This window comes from Lampetra planeri, chromosome 2 (genome assembly GCF_965212315.1).
Source record: "Lampetra planeri chromosome 2, kcLamPlan1.2.h2, whole genome shotgun sequence".
NCBI classification, from domain to species: domain Eukaryota; kingdom Metazoa; phylum Chordata; class Hyperoartia; order Petromyzontiformes; family Petromyzontidae; genus Lampetra; species Lampetra planeri.
In genome coordinates, this window is record NC_136108.1 from 31,708,602 (window position 1) to 31,728,585 (window position 19,984).

Genomic DNA, 19,984 nt, shown 5'->3' on the forward strand with positions numbered 1-19,984 from the left:
GACCATGCTGGAAATTGAATAACTTTATGTAAGTCATTGTTTTGTATTCCAAACCACTGATGGTTTCAAAGGTCACTACTCACGAACTCTGTTGCGATATACGGTTGAAACGGGCAATGGAAACCTGAATAATAATTGTGCACATTTTTTTTTCAAACTTTCACAGTAACATTTGCATGTTGTGCAGTGGATTTCCAAAGTCCAAAGGCCCTCGTTTGACATTTGAAATGCGTACAGACTGCGAGCGCAAGCACTGCTCTGGATGCGTTTTTGTCAGTGGTCACTGCTGCTGCCATTGGAATGAAACCAATTTGAGTCTCTCCACATTGGACCCATGGTGTAATGGTTACCACGCAAGACATGCAATGCAGAGGTCACCGGCTTGATCTCCTGGCGCAGTAGTGGAAATAATTGAAAGGTTTCTTAAATCGTCTCCAACCTCTCCACCTAACAGTTTAAATGGGGACACCACATTCAATGGGCAGTTTGCGCATGATGCGGTATATTGTGGGGTTCGGTAGTGCAGCCGTATACATGCTGCACTATGAACACGACCATCTGGGTTCGATTCCTGCTCACGGTCAACACCAATGACGAGTATCTGAACCGGCCCTGAGCCTTCCCCAGGTGGACTGGGCCTAAAATGAGTACCTGGTGCTGTGTGTAAACATTGCCACTCGGCAGGCAAAGGGGCCGTTCATAAATGACGTCACGCACCTAGGGGGGGTCAGACATGTGTGACGAGGGGGGGCGGTTTGAGAAATGACGTCACGTAAAAATGCGGATCTTTAAATAAATATTGACAACACGTTCTACTTAAATAGACTTTTAATGTTTTCTCCTACAACAGAGTGCAGCGCCACATTAAATACGGACTACAATGACAATAGTTTAAAGCGATTTGAAGCATGTTTAATTTTTTTGGAGGGAGGGAGGGGGGGCAGAGCTTTGTGACGTCATATTTGAGGGGGGGGGTCTGACTTTTTGTGACGCCGTGTGACGAGGTGGGGGGGGGGGTGGTCAAAAATCGTCCAAAATCGCGTGACGTCATTTATGGACGGCCCCAAAGGTAGCCGGGTGTGGGTGCTGGCCACTCACCCCCTCGTGCTGTGCCGGCCTTCGTAGGTGCAGCACTTGCTCCTCCAGTCTGTTAAGGCTATCCTGGCGATCTTTGTCTTTGTGTGTACTCCCACCTCTTCTGAGGTGTGTGGACGAGTGGAGGGGGTTCGTAGAGCTCCCTCTAGTGGAGGCCCTTCTCCCAGCAGTGGCGTGAGCAAGCAATTGCAGGGCTGCACCTTGACCATGTTTAACAATTGATAGGAAGTATTGGTGTGTGGATTGCACAGATCGTTGATTACTATTTTCTTTGAACCTACCTACGTGACTTCACCGAAAGACCCAAAGAATATTATATACACAAGTCAAATGATTGAAACACCTTTTCCAGACGATACCGATGTATCTTCTTGGTTCTTTCGGTAAAGTCACGTAGAAGGGAAATAATAAAATAATTAAAATAAACCATAATAAAATACAATTCTCACGACGTTTCGGCCACAACGCAAGCAGCCGTCCTCCGATGTACATTCACGAGTTTGCTACAAGAGCAAACTCGTGATGGAAGTCGAGTCGTTGATCATGTAAATTATTACGACTGACTACACTGAACTCAAGTTCAAGTTCATTTATTAGGTATAGCCCTGTGAGCCATTCGGCTCTTGAATCGGGTGCAACCGCAACAAACAAAAACATGAACAAAAAAACATCTTAAAGTGAATATGTGACTAAGTGCAAACAGAAAATCCAAGAAAAGACAGCAAAATATTGCAGAAAAAAACACCGTACACCAACGCTGTGTGCAAAAATCCCAGTGGGATGCAAGTCAAACAACAACAACAACCATAAGACAACTTAGATTAAGGCCATCAGTCTAACTCTGTACTACAAAAACAGTATAGCTATTTGAAACAACACTGTATTCGGGAAGTAATAAAATAAATACATTGCAATCGCCCTCGGGAGCAAATCTGACTCTTTTTGAGCAGGTCACACCTGACAGTTTCGACAATAAAATTGCATAGATTCATTTAGGCATTACACGCACAAACCTGTCGCTGACAAGGTATTTTTCACAGTCGACTAACAAACTGATCTATGGTGTAGTCCATAGACAAAATACAATGCTGTGGCCTGGGTCTGTAAATGATAGACATGTGAATGGCGTCTTATGAGTCTTGAGATGATTAACTGACACAAAAAAATATCACGTGGCCATTCGACATAAGATAAAAGACGAGTTTGTGCTGGGAATCTTTAGACAATAGGCCAGACGAGACTGACCGTGCTTAGAAAAGGCAGAATGATGTACCTTATGATGAAGTCATTGGCATGTTCAATAGTATACTAAACCATCTATGGGACCTTTTTGCCACGATCAAAAATTATGAAAAAATAATAAGAGGTTTTACCCTTTCTGGCAATAAAACAGATGTGAAGATTTTCAAACACCAAAAAGATACCTATTGTAAGGCATGTTGATTAAGTTATTAGGCAATAGACTGACACTCCAACCTCTGAAAGTCTTCATAAAAATATATAATACGGTATGTTAATATATGGTCTGTGTGGGATTTGGGCACAATAAATGGTTTTTAAAGGAGTCTTTGATGGCATCTTTCGACAAAAAGACTGACAAACTAAAACACAATACGATGGGGGTCTTCAGAATATCGACTGACAACTTCTACACTTTGATGACATCATTAATAACATGGCAGAACAGTCGCTGAAGCTATCTTTAGATAACATACCAATCTAAATTGACAATGTTACAGGCTACACGGGGGATCTTTGTCTTTGTTTGCAGTTGTGTGGCGGTTAGCGAGTGGACGATTATCTGAACCGGTCCTGTGCCTCCCCCTAGGTCGACTCAGCCTCAAACGAGTAACCTGGTGCGGTGTGTAGTGAACGTCACCGCTGTTGAGAGACAAAGGCGGTCGGGCGTGGTATCGGCCACCCCCTCGTGTGCCGCACCGGCGTTCATAGGTGCCGCTCGCTCACAGCACTTGCCCCAAGTCTGTTGCAGGCTACACGGGGGACCTTTGTCTTTGTGTGCCACTGCACCGGTCACTGTACGCGGTGCATTGCAAGTGCGGGTGCAGCGTTGCCTTTACGCGGACACTTAGAACTTTCAAGAAATAAGATCCTTTAAACCTTGTGGGGGGGGGGGAATGTATAAAATAATCGGTGGCGAGGAGAGACTATGAGGAGGAGGCTTTTGGATCATCGAAGTGTCGATGAACTTGATGTCAATACGTGGTATTTTATCGCTGTAAAAGTTCATTAATTGCTCTATGTACAACGTAAAATGCACGTGCGTTACACTCCGTGCGACACTGAGGCGAGGCACTTATTGTAATTGACAGTAAACATTATCTAAAGCTGAACATACGCACGATATTGCCGGTAGGGTCAACATTGCACGGTGCGAAACGCTTCAAACTATTGCGGTGCATACGCTGCACAACCGTAACAGCGCAAGCACGAATAGTACAACAACGTTGTTATGGCGTCGTAACACAATCCTAACTTCTTAAACATAACCGTGATTCAGTTATAACGTAAAAAAATCTCTAAGAAAAGTAGGGCCCAGACACCGAGGACGATAGGCCGCAGCCCTTCCGCCTTTCCTGCTCAGCCTGCCGGCTTTGTTGCGCCCAACCCGGCCGCGTCATGAGGCTGCTGGGGGGTCGCCTGCTGCTGCGGGCAATGGGGACCTTGGCCTCGCGGGGTCCCCTGAGGCCACGGGGACCTCGCTGCTGGGGCCGGCGTCTCTCCATCCCCGCTGCTGCAGCCTCGTCCAGGTTGTACAGCTCTGCGAGCTGGGCAGAGGCGACCTTCCAGGACCCCAGGCTGCAGAGGTACCTGGAGAAGATAGTGACCGAGCCGCGGGAGATGGGGGGTGATGATGGTGAGGTGGTGATGATGGAGGGGGGGAAGGAGGTTGGTATGAGCCCCGGGAAGAAAGCGACCGTGGCTGCCTACGTGAAGCAGCTGCAGGCGAGGCGGGAAGAGATGCGGCACCTCGACTCCTTGCTACACGGTGAGAGGACATTCCCTGTGCAGCTGCACAATGACACGGTGCACATTTATAAAGGGGTTTATCCCTGATGCAGAATTACATGGTGCATCAACAACCTGCTACACTGTAAGATGACATAACTACCTGCTACACTACAAGGTGACATCACTCCCTGCTGCACTATGACATGGTGCATCAACTACCTACTACACTACAAGCTGACGTCACTCCCTGCTGCACAATTACATGGTGCATCCACTACCTGCTGCACAATTACATAGTGCATCACCTTCCTGCTACACTACAAGGTGACATCACTTCCTGCTGCACAATGACATAGTGCATCACCTGCTGCACTATAAGGTGACATCACTACCTGCTGCACAATGACATAGTGCATCACCTTCCTGCTACACTACAAGGTGACATCACTTCCTGCTGCACAATGACATAGTGCATCAACTACCTGCTACACTACAAGGTGACATCACTTCATGCTGCACAATGACATAGTGCATCACCTGCTGCACTATAAGGTGACATCACTCGCTGCTGCACTATGACATAGTGCATCACCTTCCTGCTACACTACAAGGTGACATCACTTCCTGCTGCACTATTACATAGTGCATCAACTACCTGCTGCACTATAAGGTGACATCACTTCCTGCTGCACTATTACATAGTGCATCAACTACCTGCTACACTACAAGGTGACATCACTTCCTGCTGCACTATGACATGGTGCAATCATAATTCAGCTGCATATGAGCTGACACATAACTTCCCATTGCACACTTAAAACTAAACTATGAAACTAAACGACGTTTTATTTTACCAGGTAAGGCCCACTAAACCTACGCAGCTCTTTTTCAGAAGCGATCTGCCCACAAATGATAGTCCAACGAAGTGGCTTATCACGTGTAAAGTTATAGCAGCCAAATACTCTAAACGCGCGTTTCTAAATGTGGAGGGAAAAACCTGAGGACACGGACAAAAATCTACACGACCACGTGGGAGAGAGACACGCAAACTCCAAGTATTCAGGCGTCAGGGTCGGGATCGAACCCACGACCTCCTGTATACCAGGCGAGGCAGTTAACATAACGCCACTTACATAGTGCACTAACTTCTGTACACTTGAGACATGGTATAATCACATCCCTGCTCAAATGTGAGTTTAACCCATCATTGCCTGATCTAATGTGAGGTGACAGCATCTGCTTGCTCCACACACTGATAATACCAGCAGGCAGCTTATGGCCCAGATCAGTGATATTGGCCATAAGCTGCTTGCTGTGTGGTGTGATGATACGTCCCGCCTTTTACCAGCATCCAACAGACATTTTGTGGATGAGGGCCCCCTCATATCGTGTGGGGACTGGAGGAATCCGATGAGCTATTAAGCTCTTTTTTCACATATCCAGTAGGGGCTGGTCAGCAAGTTACATCAACAGGCAATACAAACACCCCGATAGGTTTAGCACGGATGGCTCCGTACGGTGCGAAAGAAGTTCAACGTACATACGCAGTACAGGAACGGTAAGCAGGTCACACTTCACCGAGCTGGTCAGTGCAGTTTTGTTAAAGGTGTGGAACATGGAAATGGGAGGATATAATTACAGTGGAACATTACGGGAATTAAATGCGCCAAATGCCCTTCGTGCTGTACCCTCCTGAAAAAAAATCTACCTTAGTACTCGGTGAGGCTTACCTGGATAACTGAAGGGCATTATAATACTGGCAAACATTAAACATGAATTCGGAGTCAACTTGCAGAGTGGAATTTTAATCAGGGAGAGAGGTGCATTAAAACAACCAGACCAGATGGTGGTGCTTTGTTCGTGAATAATTAAACACTCGGTATTTTTTTAAATTCACAATTGAATTGTAGTTCATGCGATCATGTTTGCTGATGTTTTATTCACAGCGTTGTGTGTGTGTGATTGTTGTACATTATGTAACAAGACGGCCCGTTCTGAGCGAACGTGTTTCATGAGTTTTTACCTTTCTGTGTTTTTGGGCAGATTGCGATGAAGAGATGAGAAAACTAGCTGAGGAAGAAAATGAAATCTGCAAAGCAAAAATTCACGAGTTGCAGGAAAAGGTACCCTATTTTCCTTAGGCATTGAAGTCCCCTTGGGTACCATTAACAATAATTATACTTTGGTATCATTGAAAAAATATTCTATGCAAATATTAGTTCTTACTACTGAACAATACATGCATACATACATGAATCTGTATAACTTCATAACCAAGTAAATTACCCATGTAAGTGCAAAGTGTAAGGACACTTTAGGTATATATAAAAAACAGACTGACAGTGGTGGTGCAGTAGTTTGCACATTACGCTGCAAACTTGGCAACCTCCGTTCGATTCCCTGCTCACATCAGTGGCAAGAAATATCTGAACTGACCCTGGCACTCACTCCCCTTCATCACCAACCTGCGCTGAGCAGCATGGTGCTCTATGATCAAACAACCCCCTTGAGTGGCATTGTGTGGGGAGACTTTTATCCAGCAGGAGAGTGACACAGGGCTGCAGTTTTTCCAAAATTGACAGTTCTTTGTCAAGCCACTGCTGGGTGAAGGACCTCCCACACCGTATTGTTTTATTGGGGCTGTTTATCATACTTTGCCATGCTCGTCTCAGATGGGGTTGGTGACGTGAGATCCCAAGACCGCTTGAAATATCACTTAACACTGATGTTAGCCATGGCCAGGAGAAACGAGCTCGGGTTGCCTGGTTCATCGTACGATGAGCTAAACATTGTGTCACCCCCCCCCCCCCCCGCATTTAGGTGTCATTGAGTCATAAAACATTAGGTCAATTTATATTTAATTGCGCATGATGTTGCACAGCGGAAAAGGGCGGTGGTATACATGTCTCAATCAAGCATTCATGTAACCATAGAGGTCCGGGGAGTGGTGACATGACTGATCATTAACACGTTTGCAGCTTTTTGCAGAGGTTAACGGTTTGATCCCGTGATGTAATTTTCTAGATTAGGCTATGTATGCCGGCTTCACGGTGCATATTTGCCAAAAATTTGTCAAATTTACACCCAAATTAATTGTGCAAAACCACCTAGCAACATCTTCCCCCTACTGGCAGACTGTGTCCGTCTGTGAACCACAATGCCTTCGTGAAAGCCTGCTGCGATACCAGTGTTCATTGCAAGTCCCACGGGCCACTGGTGGCCTTTAGTACGGCCCCTGATGTGCAGCCCCCGACAATGCACAAATGTGAAAGCACCCCATCATGCTGTCAAACCCACTGGTCTCATATGTGTAGCTGCCCACACACTGATGTCTTTTCGGTGAAAGTGGGCCCCCACTGAAAATTAGGGAAGAACACTGTGCTATACGAATTGCACAAATACTAAATATACTAAAGCATCATTAATGCTGATGCTTTTTGTACGCGCGCGCGCGTGTGTGTGTTGGGGCTGGGGTGGCGGGTCTTGCTGGCGCAGGTGCTGGCCTTGCTGCTGCCGGGGGATGAGGAGGACGAGGGGGAGCTGCTGCTGGAGGTGTATGCGGGCGTGGGCGGCCAGGAGGCAATGCTCTTCACGGCGGAGGTGTTCGACATGTACGAGAACTACGCGCTGCATCAGAACTGGTGCTTCGAAAGGCTGCAGTACCAATGGAGCGAGATGGGTGAGCGCCACCTTATACCAGTGATCTTCACTAATTTTCGGAGGGAGGAGGGGAGCACTTTCGCTGATAGGACATCATCAGTGTGAGGGCCGCCACACATTTGGAACCATTAGGATTTGACAGCATGATGGGGGATGTTTTCACATTTGTGTATCGTCGGGGACTGCACATCAGGAGCCGCACGAATGGCCACTAGATGCCGCCAGTGGCCCACAGGCTTTGCAATGAAGAACACTGGCTTACACAGCTCTTGCTATCCGCAAACGCATTCTCGTTATCCACAGGCACGTTGTTGCTCGCACACAAAAGACAAAGCTCCCTCTATAGCACTGCAGACCGTTGGGGCAAGTGCAGTTGAGCGAGCACCTATGAAAGCCAGCAGCATGGTACACGCAGAGGTGGTGTGGCTAGAACCACATCTGGCCATCTCTGATCTCACCAGTGTTGATGTTTACACACTGCACCAGATACCCTTTTGAGGCTGAATCGACCTAGGGGAAGCACAGGACCAGTTCAGATAATAACCACTGGTGTTAGTCTTGGCTGGAAATCAAACTCGGGTCGCTAGGGTTTGTAGCGCAGTGCGCTAACCACGACGCCACAGCTCCCGCCCCAACACGCACACACTCGCAGACACCACTACCGCCAGGCCAGGTGCATCCTGTCTGCCAGAGGGTAGCGCGGCATGTAGCTTGAAAGAAAAAATGTAACTTACTTTCTCTTTAGAGCAGCTTGCAGGCGTGGTGCCAAATATCACAAGCGTGGCTGGCCGGCTGTGTTTTTTATTAAATTGCAACAGTGGAAAATGAATGCCAACATCAACTTCAGTCAGACGGGGCACAGCACCAAATTTCTCATTGCCGCATACGGCTATCGAAAGGCGGGTAAGACGAGCATGTCCATTAGGCATATAATAATGGATCGATTCATTAACTAAAATTTATTCTGTCAATCCTCCGCTGGATGGGGTCCTGCCCACAACATTGAGCGACGGGGGTGATTGTGACCATATACTTAACCACGCCGGTTGGTGAAGTTGGCGAGGCAAGCCGCTGGACATCACCACGCCATGCACACGCTCGCCTCTCCCACGAAGTCATGACCGCTTGAAGTTTTGAAAATTCACGGCAACGCGATCGCGAATTAAACACTCGCGAGGACCGTTTACAGAATCCACCCATACGCGTCCTTTTTTTCCCTTGTATATTTTTGTTGTTAATGCGTGCAGGGGGCCTGCGACACGCGACGGCGTGCATCACGGGCGAGGGCGCGTACCGCCTGCTGTGCTTCGAGGGCGGAGTCCACCGCGTGCAGCGGATCCCGCGCACCGAGTCGAAGGGGCGCGTGCACACCAGCACCATCACCGTCGCCGTGCTGCGCCAGCCCTCCGAGGTGACACGGGGATGGGTGATCATCGTGCGTTCCATTTCGGGTATAAGTTTGGTTCGTTTAGTTCGTTGTCCTTTCCCCGCACCTCCGATTAGCACGGTTGGATACGTACGTTGTGAAAGAAGTTCAACATACATCCGTAAAGAAACCAGAATCGATTTTTTTATTGAAAAAATATACCCTGCCGCCCACGCAACACACAGCCACATGTGTAGAGGAGGTTCCTGGTCCTTGCATTATTTTACCTTCTCCAAACTTTAAGCACGAGTTATAACGTTGTTAGACTAGCTTCAAAACACCCGTGCGCCATCATGCCACCCCTGCCGTGTGCACAGGAAGTTATCTTTTTGTACATGGCTGTCCCGAAAATGTACAGTCAAAATGAGTGTTTTTAGCATAATTTTTTTGTGAAAATATTATAAATCAGATATCAGCCCATAGGTGTCTCCAGTGAGCAAGTGCAACCAAGAAAAATCACTCCACTCAACGTTTTTGGCCGTTCTCCAGATCACATCACACCCTGAACAACAACAAAAATGCATTTTGGAAAGGTGCTACACTTTGATGGCACATTGCTCATTCTTTATACTGCTTTTGGTTCCTGAGTTGTAAAGAGAATGGCAAGAAACGTTTACTGCATCCATAGCGATACGATGAGACGTTGCAAAGGTCTATCTTTAAATATACTTTATGCTACTTTTGGTTCTTGAGTTATAAACAGAATGACACCGTATTGTTTTATTGGGGCTGTTTTAATGCATCGATCGCGGTACGATGAGACGTTTGCAAGGGTGTCTTTCAAAAGACTTCCACTGCAGAATCGATTGCAGCATTTTATACAACAATATACCATTGCAAAGTGGGGTGGGGGGTTACGGGGTGACACAAACCCAGCTAATGTTAGGGGTTTTTTTTATTTCTATTGAACCAATATCCCGGAGCAGGCAGCTGCGTGCGACCCCTTGGGATTCACGACCAACGGAGGGAATCGGATATTGTCCTGGCCCGATGCCCAGAACGTCCCTAATCTGAACAAGTTCACATTGTTAAACATTCGGCGGGGTTCCAGTTTTGAGTCACGCAGGTTCAGCAAGCTTGCCCTCGCGATGTCACTGCACCCCGTAAATCAAACATGTTAATGGAATTTTTTTCAAACTTTTAGTCGCACTGCTAAAAGTGAAAATTATAACTTTGCGTTTAGCCTGTCAGTAAAGTTAAATATTGCCTTGTCAAGTGAGTTGGATGTATTGCAGTTTGTTTAATGGATTTATATTTTCAATTATTAATATAAGTTATGTAATTCACGGATTAGCTCATTAATCAGAAGGCTTAGCAGCTTATGACGTGAAGGTTGTAAATGCAGTCAAGTTTAAGTAAAAATCAAATTTACATGGCTATACAGACAATAATTATACTGTAGTGCAATGCGACACATGCTTGTATATGTTAAACCCTCAGTTACATCCTAGGAGTGGAACTGCAGTGGTTAGTGCAATGTGCTATGAAGTTGACAACCTGAGTTTGATTCTGGACCGTGGTGACTAATGTGGTGAAGTATGGCAGAAAACTGCCACCACCTTTGACAAATGGGCGCTGAGCATTTCTCAACCTTTTGCCACGCACTAAGTTCGAGGAGTCTTCAGGAATTCAATACAAAACAGAATTTATATACTAGCATCTAAATGCAGCCGCATCTCCAGACACTTAAAACAGGGGGAAGAAAATAACATGGCAAAATTAGCTGCATGCAACATCAAAAGGAATTGGTCATCAGTGTTGACTTGAACAAGGACAGAGTCTCAACTGCACAAAAATCAAGTGTAAGAGAATTCCATACAGCAGGAGCAGAACCGAGAAGGAGCAACCGCCCATGGAACGACGGTTGACTGTGAGCTTTGTAAGAAGGATGCCTTTATTTCTGGAGCATAGACAACGTGCTGGAGAATCAGGTAAGATGAGAGAGGGGCAAAAGCTGGAGGAATGAAATGCTCAACACGCAGCCCAATGATGAAAACAACCGCATTTGGATTACTATTTGTTTGGAGTGCAGTGAACAGTTGTTAGCTTATGCGCTTTTTTGTACTCTTTGTTGCTGTAACTTTCTGACCCGCCTCCTGCTGGACATCTGTGAAAAAAGAGCTTCGTGGCTAATCGGATTGCTCCAGGATAAATGAAGAGGTTGATTCCGCGGTGTCTCTGACTAATTTTAAACTCAGATTGAGCTGAACATCAGCCCGAAGGAGCTCCGCATTGAGACGAAGCGGGCGAGCGGGGCAGGGGGCCAGAGTGTCAACACCACGGACAGCTCCGTGCGCATCACTCACCTCCCCACAGGTGTGGACACTCACACTGGCCCATTCTCTCTCTCTCTCTCCCTCTTACTGGGCCGTTCCTGCGGGCACACGTACGTACTTTTTTTTTCCATTGCGCTGAGACCGTGACAAACCGTCCCGGGTTTTAGCATCGCAAATTCATGGGCGGGAAATGTCTTTGTTCACTGATGATGGGTATATTTTTGTCCGTAACTAGCATATGATTTAAAACAAATTAGAATTTTAAGCGAAACTTGCTGTTTGAGTGGAAATGGTCTCTAAATTTTGGTGTACATATTCAAACATTCTTGTTTAAAAAAAAAACATGGCCTTTGCTATATTTGTGTGTAATTTCAGCTTTCCAGCCTTTCCTACAAAATTTAAGCACAATCATCTATATTTTTTCAATACTTTTGGCAGTGGCTTTAACCTAAAAATAAATTAATGAAAAGGTTCTCCTCTGCACAAGCATCTTGTTTCCTCGATGGGCTCGTCACCTGCTTGTAAATAACATGAATGTATTTACGTGCGTATGTACGTATGTACGCATGCATGCGAAGGTGGCAGATTTTTTTTTACTTTGCTTTTTCTCCACTGCCAACACAGAGGATCCAATATCAGTCAGGCAGACAGAAGTGGCCGGATGTGGTGCAGGCACCAACATGTCCTTGAGTGCTATGTGATATACGTGTGTATAATACGGCATAGCTTTCAGAACCAGCCCTAACATTCTCATTGACACACAAATGTTTTATTTATATTTGCTTCACTGCTGTATTTGATCTATTTTTGCTTTTGTAATTTTGGCAACCCGGGTCACTCCTGCAAATGAGACCATCCTAGCCCCTCACGAGTCCTCACCTAGCCAAAACAAAGTAAACTTGAAGCTTGTCCAAGTTTGTGAGAATTGACCGAGCGTTTTGGCTGCAGGCGTGGTGTCCGAGTGCCAGAAGGAACGCTCGCAAATCCAGAACCTCAAGCAGGCGATGACGATTCTCCGAGCCAAGCTCTACGACTTGCAGCTTGAAGAGCGGCTGAGCAAGCAGCAGACGGCACGCAAACTCCAGGTCCGCGGTTGCCACCGGCCCACGGCTCGCCTCGCCACTTGAAACAATTCTTCCAGTTGCCTTCCGCCGCTGCCGCTCTTTCGCCATTTGTGTCGCCGCGTGAAGACGGAACTCCTATAGGTGTTCCTAATTACGACCTTTTCACACACTGTGATGTATTCTTTATCTTATGCACATTCGCTTTCTACTGAAGCTCCTTGTTTAAAGCAGTTTGCGCATGGTATTACTGTACTTTTTTTAGATGGTCACTTTCTCAGCCACCAGCCAGTTGGATACGTGATGTTGGGCTGATGTATGTTTGTTGAACTTCTTTTGCACCGTACATAGCCAACCATGCCAATCGGTAATCTCACAAGCTCTGCGAGATCATCGCTTCCCACAGCACTACTTCCAGAGTCGCTCAGTTGCGTATATTATGTATAGTATACTAAGTAGTACACCTTTTCAGTGCCTTGCGTAGAATGATCGTCGCATGATAAAGGAACCAAATAATGAATTCACCAATGTGCAATGTTTAATCAAGTGGATAAATGAGTTTCGATTTAAAGCTTTCGTGACTGCAGGGATTCATCTTCTTGGTTCTTTCGGTAAAGTCACGTAGAAGGGAAATAATAAAATAATAAAAATAAAACATAATAAAATAATTCTCACGAAAGACTTTCCGACAGATCTGTTCTTCACCTGAGAACGGCTGCTTGCGTTGTGGCCGAAAAACGTCGTGAGAATTATTTACTTATGTTTTATTTTTATTATTTTATTATTTCCCTTCTACGTGACTTTACCGAAAGAACCAAGGAGATGGATAAATGAGGTCTACCAAGTATTTTTTTGGTTCTTGCTCAACTTGAGAACCAAATTTAAGGTCGCATGGCTGCCCGGACTCAAACCCATGATCTCATCGGTGCGAGATCATTGCTCTTAACACAACGTGAACCACCTGAGCCACCCGGCCATCTCGTGGTAATACAAATATTTGAAATTCAACTGCAATTTAAGAAAAAATTGTCTCACAGTTTCGGTTCCCAAGTCCAGTGTAAACATTGTCCTTTCCTGCGGAAGTTCTGCAGTCTGTTGGGAAAGGCGAGGGCCAAGGAAGCACATTCTATTGTATACGGGAGGACAGCGGGAGGTCTGGCCCGGGTGTGTGTGTGCGTGCGCGCTTTCCTGAAATCCGTCAGAACCCCTGCTCTGCTCCCTTGCCCCGTTGTCCAGGTTGGATCCCGAGGCCGCTCGGAGAAGATCCGGACGTACAACTTCATGCAGGACCGGATCACGGACCACCGCATTGGCCGCACTGTGCATGGCGTTGCCACCTTCCTGGAGGGCGGGGAGGCCCTGGACCACATGGTGGCCGCCCTGCAGGAGGTCGCACGCACGGAGGCGCTCGCCGAGCTGCTCAGCTCGTACGACGAAGGGGCCACTTGACCCACGACCAAGCTTTTCATCGGTTGCCGGACAAGCCAGTGCCCAGGATAGATGCTGTGTTATCGTGAACTCACCCAACTCAGTCTCCTGTTGAGACCTCTACCTGAACCCGAAGTGGAATGGTGTTTCAGGGATGTGCTCCTGACAGCAGCACATACAACTTAACCCTAAACAGTCCACCTGGGCCCACCTCTCCGAACGAACCGGTAGCGTCTCAGCGATGCGTTGACTCAAGCGAATCGGTAACGTGTGTGTGTGCAATTACGCTTACCGGTAAGCCAGTGGAGTTATACTTGTCAAGGACACACCTGACCTATACCCAGCCTTCAGCATTTGCCGACTCACTTTGGCCCTGGACACCGATTGTGACCGAACGCCTATTCTTTAGCATCACCAGGACATCTCCAGCACGATCCTGACCCTGGCCGAGCACACAGTAACCTCAACGACTCGTCAATTTAAGGAAATCGGTATCGTGTGCGCCGTGGTTGAAGTCGGCACAGTTCTTCTCGAAGCGTTGCCTGCCTCCTGGGTGTTTTTACATGACCATGTTTTCTCTTCCCTTGCGAGTTCTATAGTGGCTTTTGGCAAAAGCCCTTGGCACGTGTCCGAGTGTAAAATACGAGGCTGGACTGCCGGCCACGGTGGCTGCTTCGACAAATTTTATTTTCTTTTGTAAAAATTTGCAAAAAAAAGGTTAAAACAATAAAATACAGAGACGGATCTGCTGTCGAGTAGTGCCTCCCGACAGCGTCAAACTGTGTCGAAGCGTGGAGTTGGAACTTTTCGAAAGCACGTTTTCAATTACAAAATAAACAAAGGGCGGAACTTTTTGTCCCTGCTAATAAAACATATCTGCTTGGGTGTTAGCGATGTGTTTTGGTGACGTGTTGTTGGAGCGCGTCTTTTGGCATGCCTTGTTGGCTTTTTACCCCACTCCTCTGCTGGGTGAACCAGGTAGAGCAATCTTGAATGAGCCCAGTAGGGCGCATATTGCTTGGCCTCGGTTCCATAACAACAACAAAAACTGGCGGGAGAGTTGGCACGAACTCGTAATTTGATATGTTTGTGTAGAAATATATAAAATGAATGAATGGCTTGATTGTGTTCACGCCCAGACACTGCAGCATTGCCCTATACTTTGCAGCTCAACAGAAAACAGCATTTTTTAACGAGAACTGTTTTAATCAGAATAACTTTTTCTCGATTATGGGAAAGCCCTTCGTCCCTTGATCTAAAGCTTTACACATTTGAGACATTGAGCACCTTAAGGTTAAATATATATAACCTTCACGAGGTGCTCGGTGAGTGCATTATTAACAAGATGAGACTATTACACTAAAACCTCAAATAGGTAGTTAAAACGTGCAGTCAGTGACCAATATATATTTATCAAGACTCAAATTGGTGATGGTGGTCGTGAGAACCATCACGGTCCCCCCCATCACACCTGTGTTTCTCCCATTTGTTGAATTTCCCCAAGGGCGCGGTGGCGAGATGTTTACCACCTCGCCTGGTATGCAGGAGTCATGGGTTCGACCCCGACGCCTGTATATTTAAAATTTGCATGTTCTCCCCGTGGTCGCGTGGATTTTTCTCCGGGTCCTCCGGTTTTTTCCCCTCCACATTTCTATAAACATGCGTTTTTGGCTGCTATAAATTACCACATGATAAGCCACTTCCTTGCGCTATCGTTTGTGGCCAGGTCACTTTCTGAAAAAGAGCTCTATCCCTTAGTTGGCCTTACCCTGTAAAACACAAGTTTCGTTTAAGTGACGAATCGACTGGTCTGTAAATACCTCTCCCGCCTGACGATACTGCAAACCAATGTGGCCACGCCAACTTCACAAATCTGGCACGGTGATCACGGGCAACAACCTTTCGAGCAACGTTTCAAACGCTCTTGAAACCAGATTTGGCCAGATTAAATCTAGCGCGAGTGCCATCGCACGTTCGTTCTGAAAAAGGCACAACACGTTACCGAACGACTCTCTTCCCTAGCTGCTTACATTGTTTTTCAGAGAATTGCAACGTTCAGTTGGCTTCACCCTGAAATCATATGTTCAGCCCTCCAAATACACTACATCTAACCCTCTATGGCCTACAGTGTGGTTCCATCCCATCTATTGGAATCCCATTCCCAAGGCAGCGTTCATAATGTGCACAGCATGCGCCGAAACTTAACTTTAATACAGACACGACAAAAAAAACTAAACTCCTCCACCTAACATTTCATGAGTAAGCTTAAACCTTACAATTTATAAAATATCCTAATGCATTTGTAATAAATGCACACACATTTCAAGCCGTATTCAGTTAACATTGTACACAGTACTCCCCCTCCTTGCCCCCCAAATCGTAATATTACAGCAATGCAAAGTATCAGTGCTTTGCGGCTAGCGTTAAAACCATCGTTGCGGTATAGCATCGCGGGGCCACGTTTGACCGACGTGGCTTAATTAACAAAACAAAAACGATTCCCCGCGCCCATCGGCCCCTGTGCGAGAGAGACGCCTTCACTTGTTCTTCGGTTTCAGCGTGACCACGAACCGCTGCATGAACTTGGGCAGGCGCTTCTCGTTCTTGCTCTGATCGGGAACGTGGCGCTGCTGCAGCAGCTGCGGCGTGGTGTAGCGGTCGCCGCTGTTGCCGCTGCCGCCGCTGTAATAACCGCTGCCGCTCCCGCCACCACTGCCGATGCCCGAGTACTGCGAGTGCCGGCCCAACCCCGTGTTGTAGTAGGAGGAGGTCTGGCTCTGCATGGCGTTCCTGCCCAGGCTCGACGAGTCGTACCTCGGCTGGAAAATGGAGCGCATGGGAGTCGACGCGGACGAGGTCGCCGACACGTACGGCGTCGCTGTCGACGCGGGCCTCTCCGCGCCGGCCTCTTTGTCGCCCTTGCAGAACACCTCGAAGCGGCTGTAGACGCGCTTTTCCTTGCGCATGCTGTCTATCCTCTTGAGCAGCACATCCGACTTGTCGTCACCGTCCTCGGCCCCCGCCTGGCTCGCCGCGTCTCCGCCGGCCGCGCCCTGGCTGCCGGTGGACACCACGCTCGAGACGGACGTCGTGGAGACGTGGCTGCTGTTGCTCAGCCTGCGACCGAGCGCCGCGGAGGTCTCGGCGGGCGCGTCCGGTTGCTTCACCAGGTGGTTGCTGCTGCTGCTGCTGCCGGTGAGACTGTCCCTCCGGGGGGAAGCCAAGTTGCTCCGGAGGGCGGACGTGGCCTCCGGGAGCGGGGCTTTCTCACTCGTCGCCGACGTGTATGCGCTTGCCGACGTGCTATCTCGGCGCTGCTGCTGCTGCACCTGCTGCACTGGCTTCGCGAAGGAGTTGTCTTTTTCCACCTGATTTTTGGTTTGTGAAACTGGCTCGACGGCCTTCTGCGCGCCCTCTTGCAACGCCTGCGCCTCTTCCTTCTTGTCGGGTGCGAACGGAAAGATCGTCCGGAACTTGAGAGATTTTTTCAGCTTGTCCAGCGGGCTGTCCTCCTTCTTGCCGTCGTCCGCTCCGGCGCCCTTCTTCTTGAAGCCGCCCTGAGCGAGCTCCTGCGTCTTGTCATCCACTATCGAGGGCACGGACACGGTGCGGCGGGGCGGCGCTGTCGGCGTCGGGGGCGCGCTCGGCTCTTTCTCGCGGCTCGCCGACTGCAGCACCTCGTGGTTGGACGTGCTCTCGTAGCGTTCCTTCAGGCTGCGCACGCTCGGCTTTTCGTTGCCCTTGAGGTTGCTCGTGGAGGCTGCTTGCCCGAGGTCCTTATCGAGCGGCTCTTGACTGTTTGCTTTGTTTAGCGACTGGGAGGAACCACGTTCCTTTCCCTTCTCGCCATGCTTCAAATTTGGCCTCAGCCTCGATAAAAACGATTGCCGCTTCGAAGCGAATGTTTCGTATTCGTCATCCGAGTTCCCGGCCGTGTTCAGCGACTGGTTGCTGCTCTGCTTGTTCAAAAACTTCGAGGAGCTCTTGACCAGCTTGCTCTCGGCATTGTCGCTGTTGGGCACGGCGACGTCTTTGTCGAGCAGAGACTTGCTTTTGTACAGCGTGTTGGTGGGCAGCGTGGAGTGAAACCGCGAATTCCGCATGAACACCGACTTCGTTTCGCCGTCCGAGTTTTCACGCGGAGCCTCGTCCGTGGCGGCTGTCGTCGTGGCCTGGACCGTGGGGTCTCTGATGCTCGTGTCCAGAGAGTTTCTCCTGCTCAGCGATCCCTCATCCCTGTTCGCGTTCACAGCCCTAGCTACGCTGCGAGCGTCCTCCTGGATGTTTCCCTTCTCGTCCAGGTAAGAGTTTATCCTTAACCGGCGCAGCGTGTCCTTGGATTTACCGTGATCGTTGTTCCACTCGGGGGCTTCGTTGTCCGCGTCTTTCGAATCCACGTGCTCCGTGCTGGGCCGCCGGCCTAGGTAGTCCTGCTCGCGGAAGTTCGTTTGCGTGGGAGAAGTCTCGCACGCGTACGGCTGGCTCGAGACCTTCTCGAGGTTGCTCTGATTGCTCGGAAACTGCGAGCCCTGCCGCACCTCCCTGGACAGAGTCGACAGCTTGCTGAACTTGTCCACGTACCCGTCCCCGAATATCCGGCTGTATTCGCGATCCCGCGTCCCCGCAAATTCCCCCTCGGCCGTGGAGCTCCCGCGAGAGCCCGAGGTGAATAAGGAGCTCCGTCGCGGCGCGTTGTTCGCCGCCCTCTCCACGTCTTGCATGTACGTGCTCCTGTACCTTGAGGGGTCTCGGTTCAGGGTGGAATTGCTGCCCTGATCCTTGTTCTCAAAGAGCGCCCTGCTCCTCAGGAAGGAGCTGCTCTCAGGATGCTCCCCGGCGTAGCTGTGTCGCTTCCAGGCGTCGGAATCCGTCCCGTAGCTCGGCAGCCGGCTCGCAGCCCTCTGGCTCAGGAAGAGGCTCGAGTTTCTGTCGAGAGTGCTGGTGCCCAGGTCGCTCTGCAGCTGCGTCTGCCGCGACTGGATCCTCGCGTAGACGCGGTCGATGGACTGCCGCAGGTAATCTTTGCGCTCGAACGGCTGGTGGGTGCTCTGCTCGAGGTTTCTGCTGCTCGTCGAGCCACTGTTTGCCCAGGGATAATTCGAGTCCCTTGAGCCCTGGTAAAATGACTTGTAAGCATTCGCGCTGGCTTGGTCTTCCGTGATGTGGCTGCCCGTGTGGCTGCCAACGTGGCTGCCCGTGTGACTGCCCACGAGACTGCCCACGTGACTGCCCACGTGACTGCCTGTGAGCGAGTTCTTCCTGGAGCCGTAGGCTTGCGGGTAGGTCGGCCTATCCAACGCCGTGTGGCTCGTGTAGAGCGCGGACGCGTGCGGAGGAGTCTCGGACTGGCCGTACAAGACGCGGAACTCCTCGTCGAATATCTCGACCACCTGGCCCGTGAACACCTGCACAATGCTCCTGTTGATCTTCTCGTAGGACCACGTGAAGCTGCAACACAAGAGAGAGACGACAAAGACATTGAGTTTTAGCATCGGACCATATATCCTACTTGTGTTTTCACATTTTTATTGATTGAAAATCAGTTTTGAAAATAAAATAAACAATCGTTCAAATGACCATGCAAGCGAAGTTATCGGTTGGATGCTGAAAGACACAATGCTTTACACTGGAAAAATGAAATGTACACATTAGCAAAAATCGTATATCAGTCACAATATGACGCCTGGTTTTTTTTTTGCATAAAATTTTGACTCGCTCAAGTCACAGAGTATGAATCCGAGCGGCCACCCGTACTCAAACCTTTACTTAAACCTTTGCAGGCGTAGCGAGATTGATGGTCTCGGCAGTTACAAGCGGTTTCACCAAACAAGAACAAAAAACACCATCACATTAAATGTCGCTCTGGACTTTGGGCTACATTCCAGCTCTTGAGAATCAAAATGTTAATTCCGACGTCCACGCGACAATGTAGGATCCATGTGTAGGGAGGCTAAATACACAGTCTGCACCTTAGATTAGCACGTTTGGCTAGGTACGGTGCGAAAGAAGTTCAACATGCATACATAGAAGTGACGCACATTTGATCGTTCATAAAATTGGAAATTTGA

General features: G+C 48.5%; 2 protein-coding genes across 2 annotated transcripts in view; one reads left to right on the forward strand and one right to left on the reverse strand.

The window, feature by feature from the left end:
• Window positions 1-3,031: 3,031 nt before the first annotated feature.
• Window positions 3,032-14,806, forward strand: MTRF1L (mitochondrial translation release factor 1 like). Its single transcript, XM_078613011.1, has 7 exons — window positions 3,032-4,102; window positions 6,109-6,188; window positions 7,561-7,744; window positions 8,973-9,136; window positions 11,350-11,467; window positions 12,376-12,512; window positions 13,725-14,806. The coding sequence occupies exons 1-7, from the start codon at window positions 3,733-3,735 to the stop codon at window positions 13,935-13,937; spliced, it is 1,266 nt and encodes a 421-aa protein (XP_078469137.1). The 5' UTR covers window positions 3,032-3,732; the 3' UTR covers window positions 13,938-14,806.
• LOC144731773 (uncharacterized) overlaps window positions 14,578-19,984 on the reverse strand; it is a 37,192-nt gene continuing 31,785 nt past the window's right edge. Inside the window, exon 4 of the mRNA XM_078612998.1 lies at window positions 14,578-19,364. Within this exon, the coding sequence (XP_078469124.1) occupies window positions 16,454-19,364 (2,911 nt within the window). The 3' untranslated portion in view covers window positions 14,578-16,453. The remainder of the gene's footprint in view (window positions 19,365-19,984) is intronic.